This window comes from Rattus rattus, chromosome 1, assembly GCF_011064425.1.
Source record: "Rattus rattus isolate New Zealand chromosome 1, Rrattus_CSIRO_v1, whole genome shotgun sequence".
Classification (NCBI taxonomy): Eukaryota; Metazoa; Chordata; class Mammalia; order Rodentia; family Muridae; genus Rattus; species Rattus rattus.
The window spans coordinates 33,535,397-33,552,997 of NC_046154.1; the positions used below are offsets into that span (position 1 = coordinate 33,535,397).

Consider the following 17,601-nt stretch of genomic DNA (forward strand, 5'->3'; position numbering starts at 1 on the left):
AAATTCACTACATAGTTGAGGACGGCCTTCAATTCCTGATCCTTCTGCTACCTTACAAGTACATACCACCACACCTAGCTCCTAGAATTTTTACAGCACATTATTAGGGTCCATAGATCACAGTCATTGCTTAATAAATCACAACTGCTAATAATAATTGTGGCACATTCTGAGCCAAATGGTAAGACTTTGAACTCCACACAAACCTTGGACTTTCCATTTTTCTTCTTTAGAGGACAAGAGGACACCTTTAATTATATTATACTGTTGCCTAAGGCCGTTTCCACGAACGTACGTATATGATGCCCTTTGAGCACACACACCCAGTGCCCACCCCTCTTCTTTCTCCCTACCCCCTCAGTCCTCTTCACTCCCCTAGACAATGTCACTTCTAACTGCCGTCTGTTATCATCATCTATACACATGACTTTATCCATATAATCTAGGAAGCACAAAAAAAAAAAAGGAAGACTTTGTGTGTGTTTGGTGCTCATGAGTGTCCTTTCTGAGATAGGACCTCTCAATGACCTGACACTTGTGAATTAGACCAGACTGTCCCATGAACTCCAGGGACCCTTCTCCCTGTGCCTCCCCAGCACTGGAATTAAAAGAGCATGGCACCAACCCAGCTCTACAATGGATGCCAGAGAGCCAACTTGTGCTTATGCAAAAGAACTTTAAGAACTGAGCTATTTTCTGGGCCCCTGTATTTATTTTCCTGAGAATGATGTAATTCCACTTAATAGGACTATTTCTAGCAGCAGGTCGGCCTTGAACTCCCAATCCTTCTGTCACCATTCCAGGCTTTGAATTTTATTCTTTTTTTTTTTTCTTTTTTTCGGAGCTGGGGACCGAACCCAGGGCCTTGCGCTTGCTAGGCAAGCGCTCTACCACTGAGCTAAATCCCCAACCCCTTGAATTTTATTCTTAAAGCAAAGGAAAACTAAGTGTTTGCATAGTACCCATACACAAAGCTAGGAGTTCTTTTTTACTTATTTATTTTTTTCTGGAGCTGAGGATCAAACCCAGGGCCTTGTTCTTGCTAGGCAAGCGCTGAACCACTGACCTAAATCCCCCACCCCCATTTTTATTTTTTTAAGATTTATTTATTTATTTTGTGTATATGGGTGCTCTATCTGCATGTACACCAGCATGCCAAAAGAGGGCATCAGATCCCATTAGAGATGATTGTGAGCCACCATGTGGCTGCTGGGAATTAACCTCTGGAAGAGCAGCCAGTAGTTCAGACACCTGAACCCTGTGCCATGCCTCCAGTCCAGCTAGGAGTTCTTGAGTGACTTTAATAACACAGGGCACCTGGCATTACAAAGGATGGAAAGAGCCCTTTGATACCCTTTGAGCTTGCTTACCAAACAGTTACAGGTTTGTTTGGGCTTGTTTTTTGTCTTTTCTGAGAAAGGATCTATGCATAAAAAAAGTACCATAAAACCAGGCCTGGTGCTACATGCCTGTAATTTTAGAGCTTGGGAGGTAGATGCAGGAAAATCAGGACTGAAATATTTAAGGGGATGTGGGGGGAGGGCAGAAACTCAAGTCTAAAAAAACCACATTTTTTGCTCTGAGTCTTGAATTCAAAATCTGGTTTGTTCCCTGTACAAATCGCAGTAGGTAAACAAGGACCATAAACAGGCAGCCAAGCTTTAAAGGGGAGCGACTCTGACACAATCACTTGACCACTGGTCAGGGGTGACGGGATAGTGGAGATGACTTGACTTTTCCTCCAGGCTCTCTCTTCCACCAGCCTTCAGTGAACTGTCTGTGGTCTGGTGATAGGGCCGAAAGAGAAGTGGGAAGAACAAGCCAGGAAGCGGGGGTGGTGGGGGGGGGGGCAGGGGTGCAGAGCAGTTCACAAGAGGAGAGGGAGGGGCATGCTGCATGTGAAGACTATAATTTAGTTTCCTCAGCTAAGCCAAAGGCAGACTTTTCTTTTCCCTTCAAGCAGCTCAGGTGGACCTCAAACTCCTGATCCTCCTGCCTCTACTTCCCAAGTATTTACAATTACAGGCCTGAGCCACACCTTGCTGGCTCAGACAGACATCCCTCCCCAAAAGCGAAGAACAGTGAGTTCAAAAGTTCAAGTTCAGTTTGTAAAAATGGAGCCAGGGCTAAAGAAATGGCTCTTGTTGCCAAGCCTGATATTCTGAGTTAATCTCCAGGACCCACAAGATAAAGGAGAGAACCTCCACACTTGTCCCATGATACATGAATGCGTGTGTGTGTGTGTGTGTGTGTGTGTGTGTGTGGTGTGTGTGTGTGCATGCGTGCTTGCATGTGACACAAATAAAGTTTTCGGAAATTCAGCCTAGTTGGTCAATGCCTTTAATCACAGCATTGGGAGGTAAAGACAGGTGGGTCTCCGTAACTTCAAGGTCAGCCAGGGCTACACAGTGAAGACCTTGTCTCAAAAGAATGTCGTCAACAAAGAGGTAAAAAAAAAAAAAAAAAAAAGTACAGGGCTTTTTCCGGAAACAATAAGCAACGTTTGAAGTGAATAAAGGTTGAGTCGTGGTTTGGGTGAGAGTAGAGGCCGGCTGTGGTAAAGCTCACGCGACACTAGGGAATCTGAACTTTATCCCTTAAGCATTGGGGCATGGAGCAATCCTCACCCCAGACTCAATGGGATGTGTTGGGAAGTGTGAGCTAAGGAGGAAGAGGGGAATTTAAGAGCAGACAGAAAGGCAAGGGCTGGGATGTGACTCAATGGGAGAGTAACTGTCTAGCACGGGCAAGGTGGCTTGATGATCGGAACTGAGAAATGAAAAAAAGAAAAAAAAAAGTAGGGGAAGGGGAAGATTAGTACGGAGCCACTGCAATTGTCTAGGTAAGAATGCCAGGCAGGGGGCTGGAGAGATGGCTCAGCGGTGGAGAGCACCCGACTGCTCTTCCAGAGGTCCTGAGTTCAATTCCCAGCAACCACATGGTGGCTCACAACCATCTGTAATGAGATCTGATGCCTTCTTCTGGTGTGTCTGAAGACAGTGGCAGTGTACTCAGACATTAAATAAGTAAATAAATCTTGAAAAAAACAATAAAATAAGACAACCATGGCTTTCAGTGGTTGCCCTAAAAGAAAGAAACAGTAGTGGGGGAAGGGGGAAGACTGTGACAGCAGTCGAAACAAAAGCTGTGTAATCCCAGCGAGTGGGAGGACCAAGAGTTCATGAGTATCCTCAGGAACTCAAGCCTAGCCTGGGCTATGTGAAGCTCCGTTTCCAAAAAAAGGAGGAGAGAGACAAGTGGGTAAAAATTTCACTGAGTGTAGCGGCACACTGCGTCATGTGTAATCCTGGGATTTAGAAGACTAAAGCAGAAAGGATCTGCAGCTCTCAGTGGGAAGAAGTGGGTAGGCATATACAACGTCCGATCCCAAACAAAAGTACCCCTAAGGAAGGAAGTCAGCATTCCTCCTTCCAGGAAGCAAATTTACTCCCATTTCACAGATGTAAGAATTTACTCCCGTTTCCCAGTCAGGGACTAGAGAGGAAATGGCTCGGAAAGTAAGAGCTGAATGAACACGGGGTCCTGAGCCTAGATCCCCGCACCCACATAAAGACACAGACATGGCTGTGTATGTTGTAAATTCAACATTGGCAAGAAGGGGTTGGGGGCACAAGAAGATGGTTGGGACTCAACCTAGCAGAAAACCGGTGAAGCTGCAGGTTCAGTAAAAGCATTTGTGTCAAGAAATGAGGCAGAAAGCGAAAGAGGGTACTTCACACGCTCTCCCAACCTCCACACACCGACAAAGACATCTGTGTGCCCACACAGGAACACACACAGGCACACTCCACATATACACACAAACGAAAAGAAAAGAACAATCAAAGGTCCTTGTTAAAGCACCTTTTTCATTTTTAAAATACCCAGGCCACTGACACACACGCACTTTAAATCCTTATCAAAATGCCAAGAATGAAAGTCTCTCTCCTGTAAACATTTGCCAACTTCGGTCCATAGATGGATCATCAGTAAAGTTTACAAAATCATGAAAGTATTTCTTCCACTCTTTTTTTCTAGTGCTGGGGATTTGGGGACCTTACACACACCATGGAGCTGTGCCCCGCTACTTTGGGTTTTATTGGGATTTTTTCTTCTTTTTTTGTTTGGGTTGTTGTTGTTACAGTGTATTTTAGGCAACACAACAACAATGCACACACACAGAGTCAGAGTCTCTGCCCCAACACTGTCCTTTCCTAAACACTGATGCTCCCCTCTTGCTTAACTGTCAGGCCTGGAGGATTTCTGCTTAAAGCTCCACGCCTAATTGAGTGTCTGTGGGTCCAGACGAGACCTTCCAAAACCAACTATTTTGGTAAGAAAACAATTATTAAGAAGGAGATTTGCCGGTTGTAGAAGCCAGAGGTTGAATGGGACAAAGTGGAAAATGGAGACAGAAACAACAAAAGGAAGAAACTGAGTATCTTTTTGTTCTGCTTAAAGAAACAAGTGGGTCTGAATGCATTCATTTGCTTAGGAGCCTGAAGGACTTCCTACAGCGGCGGACAAGATGAGCAGTGTTTCCACCTCAAAGATAAACAAAAGGCAAATTCATCTTCCCCACGATGAAAGACTTTCGGCCACGCAGGTTTGACTTATTAAAACAGACAGAGCCCGATGAAAGAAGCAGAAAAGCGACCCACGGGCTATTTTTCTCTCTGGTTCCAGCTTTGGTAATGTAGGTTACCCTTCACGCTACCCCGAGATATAAATAGTACTCATTTCCTTTCACAGGCCGGGCAGAGTTTAATGCTTTGCTTCCTGGGTCCAGGGGAAAATATTTGTAACATACTTCAGTGAGAACTTGGTTGCAAGAGCTAGAGAGAGAGCTCAGCCAGTAAGGTGTTTGCTGCATAAGCATTAAGACCTGACTTCAACCCCCAGCGCCCATGTAAAAAGCCAGCAGCAATGGTTTTCACCTGCGATCCCAGGACCAGAGAGGCAGAGACAGGATGAGTCCTGGGACTCTGTAACCAGTCAGTCTGGAGAGACCCTATTTCACAAAACAAGCTGGATGGATCCTAGGAAACAATACCTAAAATGACCTATGGCTTCCAAATACACACACACACACACACACACACACACACACACACACACACACACTCAAGCTACTAAAACGCTGCCTAATTTTGAATCAGCTACAAGAAAAGAAAAAGAACCTTCTTAAAAACACCAAAATGGGGTTGGGGATTTAGCTCAGTGGTAGAGCGCTTGCCTAGGCAAGCAAGGCCCTGGTTGGTCCTCAGCTCGGAAAAAAAAAAAAAAAAAAAAAAAAAAATGTGTTGGGTGGTAGTGGTGCACTCCTTTAACCCAAGCACTCAGGAAACACAGGCTGGCCAACCTAGGTGAGTTCCAGGCCAGCCTGATCTACACAGTGAGTTCTAGAACAGCCAGGGTTACGCGGAGAAACCCTGTCTCAGGAAAAAAAAAATTGTTATTACCACTTTGTTGGTTTTTGAAATGACATTTATTCCTTTATTTCTTATGAATTTGTGTGTGGAAGTCAGTGTGTGATGTGAGCGTGCACATGCATGACATGTTACGTGTGTGCCAAGTCAGTTCTCTCCTTCTACTGCATAAGTCCCAGGAGCCAAACTCAGGGCATCAGGCTTGGTAGCAAGTGCCTTTACCTGATCAGCCACTCGGCTGGACCCCAGAGCTCCTTTCTGCCATTTGGTTAAATGACCCCCACGGGATTTCAGCTGTTTCCTTTCCCATGTATCCTCCAGAATACTCCAGGACTCTGCCATGAACCCAGACTGAAACGCTGGTGAATGTTTTGCAAAAGGACTTGGACGATACTGAGCTGCGTGCAGCATCCCCAGTGGGGCTGTATGAGTTACAGAGCCCTTAGGCTGCCACATAGCAAAAGTGAGGCATTTCTCCCCAGCCACATTCTGTTCTTATTAAGGAAGGAAAGAGCATCCCAAAGTTAAAACAATCAAATAAGTAATGAAGCACAACAGCTACTGCCCAAAATCAAAATAAGACCATAATGTTCCAGAATCCAAGAGCATCGGCCACTGTGATTCCACACCACAGCCCAGCGCTGACACATCTGTGACCTGAAGACACAGACTTAGTCAGATATTAGCTCCAATCTCTTTTTCCTACTACATTCCCACCAAGCCACCCTGGAGCTCTTGTTTAAATCTTTGAGTGATGAGTCTGCATGTGGATATGCAGTCCTCACTTTCTACCTCCCTTGAGACAAAATCCCTTATTCATTCCTGAATTCAACAAAGGTGGCTTCCGGGCTTCCGTAGGCTTCCGTAGACTCTCCTGCCTCCACCTCCCATCTCACCACAGGGACTCTGGGATTATAGATGCCCACCAAGGTGTCTGACTCTACAGGGGATCCAGGGATATGAACTCAGGTCCTATTTACAAGGTGAGCGCTTTTACTTAGCCTCACCTTGGCACTTTTGAATTCAGCTGAGACTAACCAAAGAAAGGAGTCAGGGGGTGGGGGGAATCACTAAAGTGAGATCTTCCTTTAACAAGGCGAAACAATGGGATGAACGCCACACTCAGACCTTCAAGATGCTTTTGTTTAACCTACAAGGACCACCATGCTGCTAGATTGACCCTGTGCCTCCTCAAGCTCTATTTATACACTAGCCTAGCAGACCTGTCTCCTTCAGAATGTCGGCTCCTGAAGAATAGCTGTTTTTAATCCATTGTTGTTGGGGTAAGTGTTTGTTTTAATGAGATGGTGTTTCACTTCATATAGCCCAACTGGCCCCGGCATACCTAAAAGCTGACTCTAAACTCCTTGTTTTGCGCCTTCCACCTTTCAACTGCTGGGATTACAGGCATCTGCTTCCACACCTGGCTACCCAGGGCACTGGGAAGCAGCATTTTGTCTTGGGTTAGTTCCCCCGGGGTTTTGGGGAAGTGGGTATTTTGATGGTCTACACGAAGGAAGATTCAAAATCCACTACTTTCTTCCATTGGGGCTGGATCTACTGGTGCGTGCAGAGGTGGCCTAAAGCATTCCTTCCACCTCTTTTTTTTTTTTTTTTTTTTATTTTTTTTTTTTGGGAGCTGGGGACGGAACCCAGGGCCTTGCGCTTCTAAGGCAAGCACTCTACCACTGAGCCAAATCCCCAACCCCTCCTTCCACCTCTTAAAGAAGCAACTCTGTGTTGAGGCCAGAGCAACTCTGGAATCAGAGATGACCCAAACAGAAAGGGGGCTTGGTTTGCTACCATCCTTTCCCGTTTGAACAGCGGCAACCTGGCAGTTACATAATCTCATATACTGTTGGGGATTATGAAGGGGATGAACCTTTGGAATTAAAAAGTCAAAGCAAAATCTTGACATTAATTCCTCTCCAGGATGTGGTCAGTTTTTCCTTTGTGAAGCAAAATGAATGCTTCTGCGACCGGTGCACATATTTCACCCTGGGGCAGATAACTCTTTTCAGAGCTGGCTGCCCTGATTTCTCACGGTCTGTATCTCTACTAGAGGCCCAAAAGAGCTCCTGATAGCCCAGCTCTGGCAGTCACTGTGCCTGTTCTCTACTTAACTGCATTTCTGGTAGCCTGTTGTAAAGGGCAAGAGACAACATTAATCTTGAACACTCCCCAGTCCCGGTACCACAAACCAGAAGCAACATCTGTGCAAGTGACCTCTGAGATAAGCCTGAGAAAGACGCGCACTATCTACACCATCAAGGGCTTCAGTGGCATCTTGTGGTAGGAAGGAAAGGCTGAGGAAGTCCTCTGCAGCCTAGTTTCCTCTCAGTTTACAAACTCTTGCCCAACGGATCGCTCCAACTCCTCAAACTTTTCAAGCCTCATAATTGCAAACGTCCTGGCCCATACTTGACAAGGCTACTTGACGGCCTTTCGTCGCTAGCAAAGGGCGAACAGGAATGGCAGAAATGGGTACTAGTGATTGCGCCAAAGCCCTCAGGAGCCTGGTGCTTCATGGACAACACCCTGGGGAAAACAAACAAACGCCAGGGAGCCCTAAATCACAGGGCTGACCCAAATTTCGGAGCCTTTCTCTCTCTCTCTCTCTGCAAAGGACAAAACCTTGTTCAACAATTAGCCTTTGTGCTGCACATTATACCAAGGGATAAGTGGCAAAAACCTAGTTGGGTTCACCTGTTAACCTCACCCCCGAGGGCCTCCAGTCTCACGGTAGCTAGGGCTCCCTACACTCTAGCTACGTGCACAGGCCACTGTGTCCCAGCGGCTGCAGGGCAGAGAGAATGCTAGCACACACCACGCCTCATCCGAAGACAACTCTGTCACAGTCGCGCACACCCCCACATACACAGCACCCTCGAAAGGCCAGGACTGAGGAACTACCTCGACCCGAGAAACCGAAACGCCAAGGGGAATAAGCAAGCAGTACGAGGTCACCCACCCGGCCATCAACGGGGCTTCCCTAACATCCTCTTTTAGGATCCCCGGGTACCCGCTGGTCACCGGCCTGTTGCCCTCATGTCTGGCGGAGAGTAACTTCCCAGCAGAACTTGAGCCGGAGCCTCAGCCGCAGCATCCCCGCCTCGCTGATGGTCAACACCTTGACCTTCACCCACACGCAGCCATCTGCCGACCCTCCAATCCTCCCGAAAGCCCAACACCGTAGCCCCGCTTCGCAAAGACCGCCCGACCTGCACAGTCGCGCTCCCGAGAGCCGCCGCCTGCCGACATTTCCCAGTCTGCTTCCTCAAGCGCTTCATCCCGCCGCCCGCCGCGCGCTCTCGGTCCCCGCACAGGCCCGCCCTCATGCACCTCCTCCGCCAATAGAAATTCCGGCTCTTTAGTGGCTCCTCCCCAAAGCAGAATGTAACCAGGGCCCCTGAGGCAAGACATCCTCCAATCCTCGCCTTGCATTCCAAGACTGATACCTGCCTCCTCCAATGGGCGCGAAGCCACTCCGGGTACCCGGGTCCGAATTCCACTCGCGGGGTTTCGGCGACTCTGCTTCGGACTCCACGCACCGGTGTCTGGACAGCCACAGGAACTCGGGATCCCGCGTCTCAGGGTCGAAACCTGTGGCAGGGACAGTGGAGCACGGACTGAGCCACGGGGTTGAAAAGCCAGCTGCACTTCTGTAAGATTGTATGTGGTGCAGACTCTCCCAAGCCCGCTTCGCTCCTTCTCGGCTTGGATCTGGAACCCAGTTGCAATTAACAGAAGTGAAGACTAAAGTGCTGTGCCAAAGCAGGACTGCTTCATTATCCAACAAGCTTTATTAGGTGGAGAATTATCCTAATTTTATAGAGGAGGCAGCTGAGTTCAGAAAGGATAAATGCAAAGTCACTCAACCAGATGCCCGCTCTAAAGAAAAGGCTGGGAGATTTAACTTCCTCCATCCTTCATCTGAAACTTCCTGGCCACTACAGACAAACTAAAAATACGCTATATTTCATATTTTATTTTATTTTTATATACTATTAAGACAAGCTGTCTAGAGCCTGAGAATGCAGCTGGGGAGGGGATACCTGGCACCACATAAAACATAGGGGAGTAAGGGGGGGACACACACTCATAATCTCAAAACTCAGGAGGTAGAAGTGGGAGGACCAGAAATTCAGGATCAGCCTGGGCTACACTCATGTAATCTCGGACTTTAGGAGGCAAGGAAGATTGTGAATCCCAGGCCAGCCTGAGCAACACGTTGAAACCTTGTACACACACACACACACACACACACACACACACACACACACACACACACACACAAGACAACCTTCTGGTACTCCTAACCCAATGGGCACCCCTCCCCTGCAGAAGTTCCTGAGCAACCCCTGCTTCTGACTCAAACCAGTTCTGACTTCTCAAACCGTAGCATTAACCCTTCTTGCTAAACCCTTCTTGTCCTGCCTGCTCAGCTTGTACAACTGCATGAACCAGATCCAACTGAATTGAGGAGACCTAAGCTCAAGTCCCGGGTTGTGGATGGCCAGGCACTGCTTTCAATGTTTCAATTATTTTCAATGTTACTTGCTACTAACCTACATCCAATCTTATCTGCTCCTCACAACACCCTTAAATTGTTAGATAAGTCAGGCTTATCTTTCTATTTCTACCATGATGCTGCCTGTGCCCTGGACAGCTCTCAGCCAGAGAGCTTGGGGTGCTCTTGAGGATTGGGAGCAAGTTGGCACAGAGTCGATGAGGACACAGACTCTGGGAGCCGGGAGCAGGTGAGAAATGCTGCAGCCAGTTCCTTTAAAACCCTCCTCCCATTCCCCTTTTGGTTCCAAGAAAGCATCTCTCCTGAACTGGCTAGCACTGTTTGCACCAGCCATCCTTGCTCTCTCAGGCCGTCCTCAATTAGGTCCTCCTTCAGGAAACTGCACAGCCCCCAGCATTTGCATAGAGGAGGCCCTGCTGTTCCCGCTACACCATACAGATCAGAAAACTAACGTCTGAAGAAATAAAAGACCGCATTCACATACAGAAATGGCAGACCTGAGGTCTCAACTAGAATAGTGGCATTTTGTGAGTCTTAAGACCAAAAACCTATCTTGTTACTTCAACTCATGGGTCTCAGGGTAAGTTTCTTACATTTGCTTTACCAGTTTATACAAGACATTTAAAAGCCCCTCTTTAAAAAAACAATATTTTTAAGTTGAGAGGTGGTGACGCACACCTGGACACACAGAAATCCACCTGCCCTGCCTCCTGAGTACTGGGATTAAAGGTGTATGCCACAATACCGTGCCTTTACTAGTCTTTTTTTCTTCTTCTTCTTCTTTTTTTTCGGAGCTGGGGACCGAACCCAGGGCCTTGCGCTTGCTAAGCAAGCACTCTACCACTGAGCTAAATCCCCAACCCCTACTAGTCTTTTTAATTGCAGAATTGGTCAATGGGAAAGACTAGACTATTGGGGGGGGGTATCCTAAAACTTGGGTCAGAAGTTTACTCATCAATAAAATAAGAAATCTACTCCTTAGTTATTAGTGCTCCAGAAATGAAACAAGATAACCACGGTTGTCTTGCATCGTCTAGATAGCTAAGAAAATGTCTAGCTTACAGTAGGTTTTCAATCTGACGTGAGTTTGTTGTCCCTCTCCTTACCTGTTGTTTCTTGACTGAGGCACTACCTCACCCAGGGAGGATTAACAAGGACAGCCTTCACCTGAAGCCTCATCCTGGACCCTAGTCCCTTCATATACAAAGTCAAGTGTTAGCTGGTGGGCCTTCAAGGATCTATCCCTGTCACCCAGGTTCCTTTCTACACACACCTCTTGAAATAACTGCTTTGGGTGCCTACGTCCTTCATTTGCAAATACCGTGCACACACACCCCTCTTTGAACAATGACTAATGCCCTCAGCAACTTCAGAACCACCTCAACCTCCTATCTCTGTGGGATACACATGCACCCATCTCTAAACAGTAGTGGTAGTCTCCCTACCTCTGATCTCAGTCAAATTTAGACAGTTTTCTATTCACTCCTATTCCCAATGAATCTATGTATGAAGAACAGAAGGGCTGATCCAGCCTGGACTAGTTTGGATAAATGGGCAGTCAGGCAAAATTGTGTCCTCTGGTAATATTATAGGGGAAATTTCTCTATTTACTACTCTATGCCTCTGCATAATTAGGAATGCATATGATTAAAATCAGATGTATTATGGGAAGGGGTACACACAGTAGAAAAAAATAAATATATGACTTAAACTACTAATCAATACAGACACCTTAGTATGAAATCCTCTCTGACACTAGGTGATACCCCAGGACCCTTGAGTCAATCTTGCCAGTGTCTCCCTCTATGACTTACATTATGCCTTTGCTCCACTGACGTTACTTGCTTCTTTTGCAAATCTATGTGAGATCTTCTTTTCAATTCTTTGGACAAGAGGCCAAGAAGCTGGAAACACTCAGCTTGGACCCTGACCACAGATAAACTCTGCTTATTCACTCAACAAATATTTATTTCATGTCTAGTATGCACAGCCAGTGTTCTGATCTCTTGGGATAAAGTTGTCGACACAGTGCAAACTCACGGTCCCCGTGGTACCTTTGGTCTCATCTGAATGATCCCCTTACTTTCTATCCCATTTTCCCAAGTCCTGTGACCACATCCCTGGTCTAAGCCTCGTTTTTAAAAAACAGTCTATTTTCTGGGAATGAAAGTTTTGCCAGAATCTATACATTTGTACCTCGCGTATGCTAGTACCCAAGGGAGACCAAAAAGAGGGTGTCAGGTCCCCTAGAACTAGAGTTACAGATAGTAACTCTGGGTTCAATTCCCAGCGCCTCTGAAAGCGATGAGTGCTCTTACCTACTGAGCCAACTCTCCAGCCCCCTCAGCCTTATGGTTTATGCCTGAACCATGGTGGAACCTGCCTTCTTATTATTCCTCTGCTATCCCTGCTCCAGAGGAGTGTCTCAACCAGAGGAGTGTCTCAAACTTTCAAATCTTACTGGAAACATTTGGAAAGTCTTTTAAGGCCTGTCCATGAGCTACAGGGCAGAGTCCAGGCATCTCTGAACTTTGTTACTCTTCGCGAGTTGCCCTTTGCTAGCCTCTCTGGCACAGCTCTCTCACCTATCCAAGCTGAGTAGCACCAGCTACTGCTCCTGTATGCCTAATGCCCTTTCTCCTCCTTTTGCCTGATTTGGGGTGTGGGGGAGATGCTTGTTCTCCCTTATACTCTGAGCCTCTACATCACCTGCTCCAGGAACCTTTCTCTGAATTGTTTACACAAGAAGAAAGGCACAAACCAAGGAAGCTCTCGAGCCAAATCTCAGGATCCAGAGGACATCGGGCAATCCTGGTCTCACCTGGGAGGAACCCACCTTGCCAGCTTGCTAGCCATACAGGCAGGCAGGGCCCTTGCCCTCGATCAGCCTGAGTTCCTTTATCTATATAAAGAGACACTGATAATACCAACCTTGTAAGGTATGGTAAGAATTAATGGTCTTAGAAAAGAGTCTGGGGGTTGGGGGAGAGCTGGAGAGATGGCTCAGTGGTTAGGAGCACTGACTGCTCTTCCAGAGGTCCTGAGTTCAAATCCCAGCAACCACATGGTGGCTCACAGCCATCTGTAATGGGATCTGATGCCCTCTTCTGTTGTGTCTGGAGACAGCAACAGTACTAACATACATAAATAAATAAATAAATCTTGAGACAAAAAAAAAAAAAAGAGTCTAGTCAGGTATGGTGCCTAACATCTTTAACCCCAGCACATGGGATGCAGATTCTCTGTGAGTTCAAGGCCAACCCAGTCCACATAATGAGTTTCAGGACACCCAGACCTATGTGTACTAAGACTTTGTTTCAAAAATACAGAGAGAGAGAGAGAGAGAGAGAGAGAGTCTAAAGCTTGACACATCAACTTTAGACATGACCAGGCAATGGTGGCACACACCTTTAAACTCACTACTCAGGAAACAGGGACGGGTGGGTCTCTGAGTTTGAGACCAACCTGGTCTGCAGAGTGAGGTCCAGGACAGTCAAGAATACACAGAAAAACACTGTCTCAAAAAAAGAGTTTGGACTTTGGAGGATTTCAGCCATGTTAGGGATACCCATCCTAAATTATTTATTATTAATATATATTACCCTATAATATTACTTAGCCTGAAACCACTACTAATAATCATAAGTTAATTATCTTTATCATTTTATATTTGTTTATTTACTTATGTATTCATTTATTATTAACTGTTTATAGAATAGTACTTAGACCCATCCAAGGCTCCATTAATCTTGTCCTGATTTCCTTTTACCCAAAGCCAACTTGCCTTCCTGGCATACCTAGTGAAATGCTTGAAGCTGGAAGTTAGGCCCCATGGGCAGTTGTCATAGGAGACAACCCGTACATTTCTACAGAGAGCAGACATTAGCCTTAAACGGACTCCTCCATAATGGTGCCTGGTGAGCACCTGAGCCCCAGCACCTGGCAGCATGAATTTGCATACTCTCTCACTGGGCCTCTGCTCTGCATATAATCTCTCCTCTGTTTGCTTGGCTGACCTCCCATCTAAACAAATTTTGTCAAATGGCACCAATTTCTTTTTGCTGGACCAAAGCTAGACTTTTTTTTTTTCCAGCCGCAATGGGGAATAGAGCAGAGTTTGAGCAGAATACATTTGACAGACTTCTCTTGGTTGCAGCTATGGATACTAGAGAATTTGGACCTCCCTGCTAATTTGGAAAAAGCCCTGAATCCTCAGAGTCCCAGCCCAGTTAACACTCAGGTTTAGAAACCGGACAAATGCTAGTCAGGTATGGTACCCATGCTTGTAACCCAGTACTCCAGAGGGAGACTGAGGCAGAAGGATAAGAATTGGAAGCAAAACCCTCATCTCAAAAAGGAAAAGCAAACACAGTAGCTGGCTGGCAGCCCAGAGCACTGTGACTTCATGCCAGCAGCCTTGAGATGATGCAGAAACTGTGCTATGAGATCCCAATGGGGTTGGAAAGTCAGTGCCTCCAGCCAATACAGTCTTTCCAGGAAACCTGGCTTCTACCTACCTGGGCAGGCTCTGGCAACTTCCTGGAGGAATGTTCTGGTGTGTGAACCAAAGGGTAGTTGGAATACAAGCCTGAGTTCAGCTGTGGTCAGTTGTACCGTCACATCAGAGCCTGTAGAGGAGAGGCAAGAAATGAGAGCACCAGGAGTTAAATACTGAAGTGTATTAAGAGTGGACCCTGGGGGCTAGAGAGATGGTTCAGCAGTTAAGAGCACTTAACTCTTCCAGAGGACCTGAGCCCACAACCGTCTGTAACCCCAGTGCCAGGGGATCTGACACCCTCACACAGACATACACAAAGGCAAAAATACCAATGCACATAAGCTAAAAATAAATATTTTTTTTTAAAAAAAGAATGCGGGCTGGAGAGATGGCTCAGAGGTTAAGAGCACTGACTGCTCTTCCAGAGGTCCTGAGTTCAAATCCCAGCAACCACATGGTGGCTCATAACCATCTGTAATGAGATCAGATGCCTCTTCTGGCGTGTCAGCAATAGTGTGTTCATATACATAAAATAAATAAATAAATCTTTAAAAAAATAAAAATAAAAAAAAAATAAAAAAAGAATGCATTCTGCCTGGCAGTGGTGGAACACACCTTTAATCCCAGCACTCAGGAGGCAGAGGCAGACACATCTCTGTAAGTTCAAAGTCAGCCTAGTCTATAGAGCAAGTTCCAGGATAGCCAGACGTACACAGAGAAACCCTGTCTTGAAAAATCCATTAAAAGGGAGCTGGAAAAATGGCTCAGATGTTACGAACACTGGCTGTTCTTCTAAAGGTCCTAAGTTCAATTCCCAGCACCCACATGGTGGCTCATAACTATCTATAATGATATCTGATGTCCTCTTCTGGCATGCAGAAATATATGTAGGCAGAATACTGTATATATATATATATATATATATATATATATATATATATATATATATAATAAGTAAATAAGGTCTTGAAAAAAAGAAACAACAACAAAAGAATCTTCAAATTGGCAAATCAGAAGGCCTAGGCTTGCACTAGTGAAATGGCTCAGCAGTTAAGAACACTGGCTACTCTTACAGAAGTCCTGAGTTCAATTCCCACATGGTGGGTTCATGACTATCAAGGGATCTGCTGGCAGATAGGTGTACATGCAGCAGAGCACTCCTACATTCGAGGAGTGGGGAGAGCTGTGATTGGAATATAATGTGCATTTAAAACAATAAATTAGGGGTTGGGGATTTAGCTCAGTGGTAGGCGCTTGCCTAGCAAGCGCAAGGCCCTGGGTTCGGTCCCCAGCTCTGAAAAAAGAAAAAAAAAAAAAAAAAACCCAATAAATTCGGAAAGAAAGGAAGCCTGGGCTCCCAATGCTCTGGGCCTAAGCTGATGAAACAGCAAAGGAGCTCTGTGTGCCTCCTCAGACAAACGGGCAGTGCCCCACGTTGTGGAGAGGAAAGTCCAAAGCTCTGAATGTTAATCAGCCCCATCACCACTGTACCAGATAGAACTGGCAGAGACCGGTTCTCCAGTCCTGTGAGTTGGAGAGCATGCAGAAGTGCACTGGTGTGCTTGTCTATCTGCTTGGTCCATGGTAGAGCCAGGCTCTGAGAATGCCATGGTGAGGAGAAAAGACTATGAATAGGAGATGGGAGATGTCACAAGCTGAAAAAGCAGGGGACCCTGGGACCATTGGAGATGGCTCAACAGGTAAGTGCTGCCAAGCTTGAACTAGCTGTCCTTTCACTGCCACCACCACCACCACCACCACCACACACACACACACACACACACACACACACAATAGTGTGATAATTTTTTTTTTTTTATTAAAGGTGGGTTTATTGGGAAGCTGCTCTTGGGTGGCCGAGTTCACTGGCTCAAAGGACTGAGGCCAGGAGAATCACCATGGGGAAAAGGAGTCAGGGAGGGGATAGAGGAAGAGAGAAAGGGCATGCACACACAGAAGATGAGAAGAAGAACATGTGATAATTTTTCACTGGGCGGTGGTGGCACATGCCTTTAATGCCAGCACTCAGAGGCAGAAGAATTTGAGGCTAGCTTGGTCTACAGTGAGTTCCAGGACAGCCAGGGCTACATGGAGAAACTGTGTCTGGGAAAAACAAAAAGAAGAAGAGGAGGAGAAATAGGAGCAGCAGCAGCAGGAGGAGGAGGAGGAGGAAGAAGAGGAAGAAGAGGAGGAGGAGGAGAGTGACAAGTTGTGGTGTTTGAGGTGATGGAGCCCACCTGGAGGACTTAACTGCACTGACAAGGGGTGACTGATGAAAAACAGCTGGTAGAGCGGGTAGTGTCTGATTCTTCAGGGCCTTATTCACCATCATATGGACATCAGGAGAGTTTTCTCTAGAGTAAAATTCCAAATGCTGGATCTTTTTTTCTCCCAAGTGAGTTCTGGGACTTAAATGAGGAAAGTTGGTCCTGACAGCAAGCACCTCTCAATGGCTTGTTGAGCCGTTCCAGCAACCCAGCGGTTTTCTCTTTTGGTTTGCTGCCAGTCTATAGATGGCCTAGAACTCACTGTGTAATCCAGACTGACCTCAAACTCAAAGCAATCCTCAAACTCGGCCTCCCACCCACTAAGATTTCAGGCACCTAGCGTCACACTCACCGTGGCATGTTCTCATTCATCCCTCTGTCTTTGGATCCTGTCCCACTGACCCAACAAGGACCCAGATTGAAAGGGCTACTCACCGAGGATGTAGAGTTCACCGTCTGGGGACACTGAAGGAGGGAAATGAAAATGTCTTTAGCAACTAAACAGCCCTGTCCCACCCACATCGTCCTCCATTGCCACCACCCTCCCTACAGTAAGGGCAGAGATGAGTTGGGGGGGGGCACCCAGGGGAGAGTAGTTCATCCACCCGGCCCAACCAGCACCTTCTTCCAGCATAAAGTCTTTGGAGAGTGGCACTATCTGGTCCAGAGCTACATCGTCTCCTGTGATGGCCATCCTCCGGTGTGTATACAGGAAGAGGCTAAGGGCAGAAATGAGGAGAAGGCACAGTTTAGAGGGCTCGTGGTCACCTGTGGGTCCCTAGTGTGTCTGGCTGGCAGTATCCTATCCATATGCATGGCTCAGGCCCTCTCCGTCCACCGTGCCCAGGGGAGCTGTAATTTATGGATGATATCATC

The 17,601-nt window shown here is 46.6% G+C and overlaps 1 protein-coding gene across 1 annotated transcript in view; it reads right to left on the reverse strand.

Moving 5' to 3' along the window:
* Window positions 1-17,601, reverse strand: part of Inpp5b (inositol polyphosphate-5-phosphatase B) — a 62,654-nt gene that overhangs the window by 41,341 nt on the left and 3,712 nt on the right. Inside the window, 5 exon segments of the mRNA XM_032898420.1 lie at window positions 8,651-8,840; window positions 8,842-9,032; window positions 14,478-14,588; window positions 17,161-17,190; window positions 17,347-17,444. Of these exon segments, the coding sequence (XP_032754311.1) occupies window positions 8,651-8,840; window positions 8,842-9,032; window positions 14,478-14,588; window positions 17,161-17,190; window positions 17,347-17,444 (620 nt within the window).